Source organism: Bufo bufo, chromosome 6, assembly GCF_905171765.1.
Source record: "Bufo bufo chromosome 6, aBufBuf1.1, whole genome shotgun sequence".
In the NCBI taxonomy this organism is placed as follows: Eukaryota; Metazoa; Chordata; class Amphibia; order Anura; family Bufonidae; genus Bufo; species Bufo bufo.
The window spans coordinates 384,917,137-384,927,598 of record NC_053394.1 but is presented as its reverse complement, the minus strand read 5'-3'; the positions used below and the strand labels follow the sequence as shown (position 1 = coordinate 384,927,598).

The following is a 10,462-nucleotide window of genomic DNA, read 5'->3' as shown; positions in this document are numbered from 1 at the left end:
TGCGTTTTGTGCGGATCAGTCATGGACAGATCAGTTCAGATAATACAACGTCTGCATCCATTCAGAATGGATCCGTTTGTATTATTTTTAACATAGCCAAGACGGATCCGTCTTGAACACCATTGAAAGTCAATGGAGGATGGATCCATTTTCTATTGTGCCAGATTGTGTCAATGAAAACGGATCTGTCGCCATCGTCTTACATTGTGTTCCAGGACGGATCCATTTGGCTCAGTTTCAAGCAGCGTTTTGGTGTCCGTCTCCAAAGCAGAATGGGGATTGAACTGATGCAAACTGATACATTCTGAGCGGATCCTTTTCCATTCAGAATGCAAACTGATCCTTTTTGGACTGCTTGCGAGAGCCCTGAACGGATCTCACAAACGAAAAGCCAAAACGCCAGTGTGAAAGTAGACTTAGTTTCACTTTTAACTGGATCTTCTGTCCTTTGATTACCAATATTCATTCAATACAGGAGACTATGTTTGTTTGGGGAGCTCTCACAGCAGTCCCAATCATCGCTCCAAGCCCTCGGCTACCTTTGTTAACTGAAAGCAAGGCACTGTTTTATCTCCCTGTAAAAAGGATCTGAAGGAATAAAGTCAGTTAGTGACCACCATAAAAACACATAAGGGAGGTCACTAATGGGCTAAGCATAAAGATGGCTTCTCTTATGTGGGTTTTTTGATGATTAACAAGAGATGATTTTTGGTTGAAACACATATCACATTCTGAACATGAAAATGGCTTCTCTCCTGTGTGATTTCTCTGATGTATAACAAATTCTGACTTCATCTAAAAACATTTTCCACATTCTGAACATTAAAAAAATGGCTTCTTCCCTCTGTGAGTTCTCTGATGTGCAACAACATATGATTTACTGATAAAACATTTCCCACATTCTGAACATGAAAATGGCTTCTCCCCTGTGTGAATTCTCTGATGTGCAACAACATATGATTTACTTTGAAAACATTTTCCACATTCTGAACATGAAAATAGCTTCTCTCCTGTGTGAATTCTCTGATGTATAACAAGAGCTGATTTACGGCTAAAACATTTTCCACATTCTGAACATGAAAATGGCTTCTCCCCTGTGTGATTTCTCTGATGTGGAATAAGAGCTGATTTATGCTCAAAACATTTCCCACATTCTGAACATGAAAATGGCTTCTCCCCTGTGTGAATTCTCTGATGTACAACAAGATTTGATTTTGTGTGAAAACATTTACCACATTCTGAACATGAAAATGGCTTCTCCCCTGTGTGAAATCTCTGATGTATACCAAGTTCTGATTTCTGGTTAAAACATTTCCCACATTCTGAACATGAAAATGGCTTCTCCCCTGTGTGAATTCTCTGATGTACAACAAAATATGATTTATACTTAAAACATTTCCCACATTCTGAACATGAAAATGGTTTCTCTTTTACGTGAGCTGTTTGATTGTTAGCACCTCTTCTGTGACTTTTATTCTGTGTTACAGTCTGTAATGAATCAGATCGGACCTGTTTAAAAGGATCAAATGATGCATTGTTGCTGTGATTGGATGAGTGTATATCTTGCATATTGGCATGCTCTTCAAATGTATCTCGTGTGATACCACAATCATCTACTTCAAAATCTGAAGATACCAGATGTTTCTCTAAGTTCCTGGTACAGTCATCTGCCAAGAACAAAACACATTTTTATTGATGAATAACATTAAAATTGTATTGAAGTTTTATAACTTTTCCATATAAAAAATCCACAGAAAGTGCAAAACAGTGGTGGCCAAACAGACCACAATCTAATAGTAGACCGAGGGGCATAACTAGAAAACGCTGGCTCCCACCTTGAGCAATTTCCCTGCAACCCCCACCCAATTAGTCATTTAAAAGATAATATAAATAAAACATTTCCTAGCGCTGGATAAGAGGTGATAAATCCCCTCTTAGTGCCCCACACAATAGTTATCCCCCCTCAGTGTCTCTTTCACAGTGGAATTCCCCTTTAGTGCCCTCTTCACAGTACTGGTGCTCCCTAAGTGCCCCCACAGAGTAGTTATGACCCCTTTGTGCGCCCCCTGCAGTTGTGCTGTCCCTTAGTGTTCCCTTTACATTAATCAGTGAAGCTCCTGTACTGTGAATAAAGTTAAAGTAATTCCGAGCACATCATGCTCTTCCCAGCAGCATGCAAATTTTCTGGGGTTCAGTGGTGAGACTCTTTCGTTTGATCTCTTAAGGCTACATTCACACGTGAAAAAAGGCCATAAAAACGGACACACAGCCATTTTTTGCACCTTTTCTTGGTCGTCTGGACGGTTTGTATTAACTTTTAACGGCCATTCGTTTGGTGCTAAAGGACCTACACTCTCAGTGGGATGAGGTCACCATGCGCTCCTAAGCAATAATGTTGGAAGAGCATGGTGATGTCATCACGTTGGTAGCACAGGTCCTTCAGCACCAAGAGAGACTGCCTAAATGGCCGTTAAAAAAAGTCCCATTGATTTACATGGGGTCCATCTGGCAGTGAAAACGGCCACAAATAGGACATGTGCTATTTTTCACAAACACTATTCACTCTCCTTAGAAAAAAAATGGCCACATGAATAGCGGCATTGACTTCAATTTATTCTAAAAACAGCGGTGTGCCATTTCCACTGTTGTGTGAATGTAGCCTTATCCTGCAGCCTTTCCCGATTACACAAACTACATATAGCGCCAAAGAATAATCCTGTGACCCGAACATCATCACTGCAGCTAGGACACTGTGCACACCGAGGTCTCTCCAAACCTCAGTCCTGTCACTGTCAAGTAAACAAACTGCATGGCCCACACCATAACATCTTCCTTTTTTCGTGCATTTATATTAAAGGGGTTGTCTCATCTGAGACAATGGGGTCAGTTCGCTAGGATATGCCCCTATTGTCTGGTAGGTGTAGGACCCACCGCTGGGACCCGCACTTATCTCCTAAACGGAGCCCCGAAAGTGGTGGAGGGTGCACTGTGCATGTGCAGCACTGGCTTGGCTATTTCCGTCAGGCCCATAGAAGTGAATAGAAACAGTGGCCAGTCATGCACAGTGCGCTCCCATTCACTTCTATGGGGAGAGCGCTTGGTGGTGGCCGGAACCAGAGTCCTCCAGCCACCACTTTGGCCCGCTCTGTTCTCGATCAGTTGGACCCGCACCTATTAGACAATGGGGACATATCCTAGTGATATGTCCCCATTGTCTCAGATGAGAACTCCTTTAACCCCTTAGTGATCAGCCTGTTTTGGGAATTACTGACCAAGTGTTTTTCTTACTTTTTTCATCAACGCGTTCCAAGGGCTATAACTTTTTTATTTTTCCATCTATATAGCTTTATGAGGGCTTGTTTTTTGTGGGACAAAGTTGTAGTTTTTAATAGCGCCATTTTTGGGGTACAATAACTTTCTGAATACAAACTACAAATTGGCGTGGTATTAAAAAGCAGGAAGTGCTCAACCCCATATGCAGTGGTGCATCTATACCGGGGTCCGCTACTTGTGGTCCGCTGCTAATGGCAATCCCCAGCAAAACTGCATACAATGGAGGATGCCTGCAGCGGACCACAAGTACCACAATGGACATCCTACACAGGATAGCAAATGTGTGGATGTGATAAACAGTATATATAATACAACAAAAACAAAGACAGGTGCACTCTGCGGTCTTACTAAGCCCTCAAACTGGTGTTAAAATTGAGAGATTAGCCAACATGTCCTACGTGAGGACATGTCTGAGCCCGAGCACCACGCCAAGGTTTCTCAAGTAGCTCGGGTAGGTTTAGCGTTAGGTCCCGAGCTACTTGAGAAACCTTGGCGCGGTGCTCGGGCTCAGACATGTCCTCACGTAGGACATGTTGGCTAATCTCTCAATTTTAACACCAGTTTGAGGGCTTAGTAAGACCACAGAGTGCACCTGTCTTTGTTTTTGTTGTATTATATACAATAACTTTCTGATCAATTTTTTTTACTCTTTCTGGGAGGGAGATGGGAAAAACAGCAATACTGCCACTGCGTTTTTACATTATACATTTTATGGCGCTCATTTTTCGGTATAAATAACATAATCTTTATTCTCTGGGTCACTACGATTACAGTGATACCAAATACATCTATTTTTTTTACGTTTTACAACTTTTTTGCAATAAAACTTTTTTTTTTTTTTTTTTTTTTTTTTAAGAAAAATATGTTTTTGCATTACCCCTTCCCAAGATCCATTGCTTGGTATTACGTTTTTTTGGTGGCAACTAAGAATAAATTAGCAATTCTATAACAGACCGTTTCTTGATTGATTTTAAAAAGAAATGCATTATCCCTATAGTGTATTGCATTTTAATGTCATTACTATTCTGACATTGACCAGCAGGCTGCACCAGAGAAGCTCAGCCTGCTGGAAATTACTCAAGGCTGGTCTGGGGACTACACGAGACCCCAGCCAGCCTTCACACACATTGGCACACCGCGATGGCATTTAAGGGGTGCCGATGGGAGACAGAGGAAGTTCACTCCCTCTGTCAGCACTTTGCATGCGGCAGGCGCCACTGCCCGCGGCATGTAAAGTGTTAAACAGCCCGGATCGCAACTCCTGCCAGTCTGGGCGAGTAGGTGAATTTATTTATGCACATGTAAGAAATACAGATTTTTAAGAATTTTTAGGAAAATAATGTAAGCCATATATTGTATTGGTATCCTGTTTTCAGCAACTTCCTGGTAATTAGAACCAAAGCAATGGGTGAGCACTCTACATTTGGTCTTAATGGTAAAACAATTTAATTAAACATCATAAAATTCTTATATGACATAGAAATAAAATTCAATTGAAATTCACATAAAATTAAAACATTTAAACATTTAGTCTCTTGTATCCAACAACAAATTCGCTGTAAGAAATTCTGTGCTGTAGCAGAATGGTAAGGGTGCTTTATAGTTTACTAGCAACCGCCGAGAGTAGGTTTCCACTTCAAATAATGTTACACATATAAATAGGTTCCTTATGTCTATAGGAGGACTGTTAGTAGATGTGATGGTAAATCGTGTATTACGTTTTTTCAGTCTTATGCCAGTCTTATTCACAGTCTAAGGCTACTTTCACACTAGCGTTCGGAGCGGATCCGTCTGATGTTTCATCAGACGGATCCGCTCCGATAATGCAGACGTTCGCATCCGTTCAGAACGGATGCGTCTGCATTAAAACTTAGAAAATTTGAAAGTTGTCTGAGCGGATCCGTTCAGACTTTACATTGAAAGTCAATGGGGAACGGATCCGCTTGAAGATTGAGCCATATTGTGTCATCTTCAAGCGGATCCGTCCCCATTGACTTACATTGTAAGTGTGGACGGATCCGCTCGCCTCCGCACGGCCAGGCGGACACCCGAACGCTGCAAGCAGCGTTCAGGTGTCCGCTCACTGAGCGGAGCGGAGGCTGAACGCTGGCAGGCGGATGCATTCTCAGTGGATCCGCCTCCACTGAGAATGCATTGGGGCCAGACGGATGCGTTCGGGGCCGCTCGTGAGCCCCTTCAAACGGAGCGCACGAGCGGACACCCGAACGCTAGTGTGAAAGTAGCCTTATATGATCTGGTTCTTCTTACCTTCCTTTAGTTCTTTCGTGCCTCTGTTTAGTTTGGCGAGGGTCGGGCGGCGCGGGACAAAGTCGGCGTCACGCTACGTACTCCTCGAGCCAACTAACCCGAGATCTCGCAGGAGTTGGAGCGATGTCTCGGATATACCTGGATCACGTGACTTTCATTCAGCGTAATAGGAAAAGGGAGTATCTGTCTCGATTCTTGATGTTGGTTATAGTCGTCAAGGCACTGTTTTGTTCAATTGTATAGCATGGCTGTAATGACCGGCGTCACGCACAGGGAGGAAAAAGGGAAAGCCCTGCCCAAGGGAGAGGGAAAGGTGGTGACCCCTAACTCACCTTGCGGCTGGCACCTGACTGCCCTGACGTCCCTAGACGGGTTCCTCACCCGTGCGGCGATCACGTGCCTAAACCCTGGCTTTCCCTAAAATGAGCCCTAGATAGTGAACGGGCCGGTGGGATCGCTAGTCCGCACCACTGTCACTAAGAGAGAAACACCAGGGAGAGGACAGACAAAACGGACAAACACATACACCCAGGTGGGCGACCACAAAAGACCACAAAGGTCCAACAGGGATCCGGAGGGTAGCGTTCTGGACCAACTACCAGAGAACGCAGCAACACAGCTCCAGAGGGTCAGAATAGATGTCCAGGCAGGAAGCTCTATATCTGGCAACCAGAGAAGTGTGAGAGGGGAATATAAGGAGGTTTGGGAGTGCTGGACAAGGAACAGCTGAGGAGAAGGAGCTACGGATCCCTGAGTGAGCCAAAAGGGTTTGCAAAGCAAACCCAGAAAGCTACCATAAGGAAACAGCCCTATCTTACATAGAGCGTGCAGCCAACCGCTGTGACTTCCTGACCCCGGGTATAACGGAGTCAGGCGTGGTTCTTGACACCCTCGTGACAATGGCCATGCTTGTTATTGCGGAGGTGCTTCTAATCAAGTGTGCGATCCAGTCTAGACGCGTTTCGGGAACTCTCCTTCCCTTCATCAGTGGTACCGCACTACCTGTTTACCTCCGCCTTTTATTTCCAAGATCAGCACCAATCTATGGATAACTGGATTTCCTTTTGGATGGAAGATCATATGCGTTTTTTTGTGCGTCTTTAATGCGTCTTTTTTGGCATATATGCGTTTTTTGCACCATATATTCATTAAGTCCTGCTGAGCATTTTGTATAGAAAAAATCTCATATTCGAGGTTGCATATAAAAGTTATTGGTATTTCAATTAGCTGGCATTGTAAACAAAAGGAAGATCTAATGGTAGTTTATAATGTACCACTAGAGTTCCTTTGCATGTCCATAATATAATATCCAACTATAAACAATACTTTATATAGAATATCTATTAAAAAATACAAATAAAAATAATGATAAGAGTATCAAATCAGATGTAATGAAGGATAATCCACATATTGAGGTATCCACAAGAATATAGGTACAAATACATCTATTAGTTCCTCGTGTTTGTTGATTAAATTGCTGGAAATGTATTCTTTAGACTCAAATCCAGGATACCACTAAAGTGTTCTAGCCATAAATATGGCTGTATACTTTTCTTAAAAGTGTTCCTTTGATAGGATTTCAGGTCGGGACAATGACCAGAAGAGTGCCACTTCCACTTCTAGTCCATAATCATTTTAATGATGATATTTGGAGCTCCTTGATAGAGTGCTCACCCATTGCTTTGGTTCTTTTATAATATGTACAATTAGAGGGTGGGTGTCCCTCCATTTTGGGGTTTGCAGCACCACATCCATAATTCGCCCAGAGTGAGCCACCGTTCTCAAGTTGTAACTTTTATCCTGGTAATTAGAGCCTATACTTGTCCTCTCAAAGCCAGTGTGAGCGAGTTCTGTCTATTGGGACAACTGACTATTAGCATATCAAAAGGTACTGTTATTGTCAATTATCTAAAGAACAGCTGACAATTGTCCAGTAGGTGGTACATGGCTAGTGGGGCAGGAAAATGCTGAAAAATCCCAACATTGCAGCTGCTTCTATCAGTCTTCAAGAGTTAACTGGAAATAGCTGAAAAACCAAAAGGAACAACCAAAAAGATGTGTCCAAGCCATATTCTAGACAATGCTAGGACTGGCTGCTAGGAAGGAAGGAACGAAGGAGAGAGAAGGAGAAGAGAAAAGAAAAGTGCTACAGAAGAGGAAACCTGGAGGGGCCAGAGCAAAGACAGGGACTGGAGAGACATGAGAAGACCTCTGTATAGTAACTACACTGTACTGTAGAGGGATAGGAATTTGTGGTTTAGTTACCAAATGTTAAAACATAAAGGGGCAGTAGTATTAATAATAAAACTTAAAGTATAACTGTCATTTTTTTTTTTTTTTGGAGTATTGGATTGTGGTGATTAATATCACCTTGGTGGCCCTATTTCAACTTTTCACTGTGTATTCAATTACCCCTTAATTCCACAGTTTAGTTCCCTGTAATGCTTACTTTTACCTGTGCTTAAAATCAGGTTGCTAGGCATGGTCCTCTATCTGTTGAAGGACTGAGGACGTGCAAGGTCAGATTACTGACAGCCAGGGACTGTAAGTAAATGATTAAAGCCAGGTCCTCCCCAGCAGCTGATAACAGTGCCTGGGCTGTGTGCACTTCTCCCTGTCCTTGCGCTTGGCAGACGCTCCCTCACTCAGCAGAGCTGGAGAATGCAGAGTTGGAGCAGCGCACAACAGGGAAGGGAGATCTTCCATCTGCTCAGTGTATAAATGAAAGCAACATGTGGTAAGAGGATCCCTTTGTGCTGCAGGAGATTAACCCTTTAGGGGGGAGGGCTCTGGTTACTGACACTTTTGGGGGGCTATTGTTACTGGCTAGTGAGGGCAGGCGGGATTAGCCTCAGGGTGAGGGCAGTGGCGGCCATCTTAACTGAATAGTGAAATTGCAGTTTTATGCAGACTGGTTGCTAAGGGCTGAATCTTATTAAATATGGGGTAAGTCTGTCTAATAGTAACTGATTCTGGAATATCATGTTATTAGCAACTACATATATGAAAATAGAAATTAGGGTCTAAATGTGACAGTTATCCTTTAACTTTTACTATAAACACATTAAAAAAGGGAGAAACAAATATACATGTCCCTCTTAGAACAGGCCCCAAGACAAACAGACGCCTATTATTCTTAACCCCTGAAACATATATGAATATAGAGCTACAATAAGGTAAAGTAGAACAAACAAATACATATATCTCTTACCACTAAGTACGGCTAGATGTACACGTGACTCATGGTAGAATGAGGCAATCAGTCGGGTTTTTCTGAGATCTTGCTCCTGTCAGGTTCTCTCTAACCCCCCCCCCCTCCCCGGTATAAAGAGATGGGGTACTGGAGAGGCTCACCAGTCGCGGTGGCACAGGTTGCCCTAATCTTGGAGTCAGTGTTATTATGTTGTAGAGGTACAGTTCAAAAACAAAGGGCAGTAAAGCCCAAGCACTAGATATAGTAAAGGGTGCATAGAAAACTATAAAGACGTGCTCAAATAAAAAGATGTGTCCCCCAACGTGTTTCATCTATTTCATCTTTTTATATTTAGCCCTAGATTCATCAGGGGACACGGGGTTAGTGTTTCTTCTATCGGGGAAATTGGTTGGTCCCAGACAAAAGCACTCAGATGGAGTGGATGGTCACACTTCCGAGTAGGACGGCACCCTAAGATGAGGGTGTCCATCTAAAGGTAGGAACTCCTGCAGACATCTAGTGTTCCTACTCCATATGATGTCTCCCAATGGTCATAGGAGTAACTTTATTACCATTAGTAATTATTAGTAATTGTTACTGTGTACAAGTCTTTCCGTATGTGATATTTATGTTTGTTCCTTTATACTTTCATATATACTCATCAATAATAATAATAATTGTAATATCATTATTCCCACATTGCACAATATATCAATTTTTTTTGTATAAGCAGAATCTTAGAGACCTCTCTGCTTTACTTAGTGGTCACTACTCACCTGGGCGGTTATCTGTAGGAATGTCCTCTGTACTCTGCTCATCACCCCTCACATATGTCTCTGTAGGATTAATATTGTTCAGATCTTCACCCGGATTCACAAGCTGTGAAAGAAATATTGTAGAAGTCATCAGACGGTTAGAGAAGTCGTGTGGAAGGTTTTTTTATGACCTGAAAAGACGACTATAAATGACCGGACAGCAGGAGTTATCTGACCCAAATATCTACAGGTCTCCTGTATAAATCCAATCTGATTTCTTCGTTATTCCAACCAGTTTGCAATGCAGGGAGAGCAGCCCTTATATTCCATCCCTGACATTACATTGTGTGTATATAGCATTACATTGTTTGTGCACCTGTTACCCTTGCTCGCCGCCCCAGGGCTGTGAAGCTGGTAAGTCAAAGTTATTTAGGTCCATGGCTTATTTACCTCCTCGGAATGGGCATAATCATCTGCTCTGCTGCAGCCAATGACTGGATTCAGGGGTAACATGTCCACAAGAAACACATCACCACTGAAGCCAGTCATTGGCTGTAGTAAAGCAGGTGATCATGCCTGTGCCGGCGAGGGAGCAAACAACATTTACTGGAAGATGGGCACACAGGAGCCGGCACACATAACCAGAGCTAAGGGTAGCAGGTATGTATGACTCTTTCCATAGTAGAGGCTGCGGGCACATGTGAAAAGTTACTTATTTCTGAACAAACCCTTCAATGCTGTCTTCCTGTTCTGTCTAGAAGTTTTGGAATGACTGCAGGCATGAAGATACTGTACCTAGTATAAGGGACAGCGGAGAACACAGGGGAGGTGAGAACTGATTATCTATCACCACTAGAACACCCTGCTTATAACTGTATATAGTATAAGAACACAGGAGAAGTGAGAACTGATT

General features: G+C 42.7%; 1 protein-coding gene across 1 annotated transcript; it reads right to left on the bottom strand.

Annotated features, from left to right (window-relative positions):
* Nucleotides 1-1,059: 1,059 nt before the first annotated feature.
* On the bottom strand, nucleotides 1,060-9,627 carry LOC121003548 (gastrula zinc finger protein XlCGF71.1-like; the record flags this gene model as incomplete). The annotated part of the gene is made up of 2 exons (XM_040435451.1): nucleotides 9,571-9,627; nucleotides 1,060-1,667 (listed from the first exon to the last, which is right to left on the bottom strand). A coding segment is annotated over exon 2 (510 nt), but the record flags the coding sequence as incomplete, so codon positions are not given.
* Nucleotides 9,628-10,462: the final 835 nt, after the last annotated feature.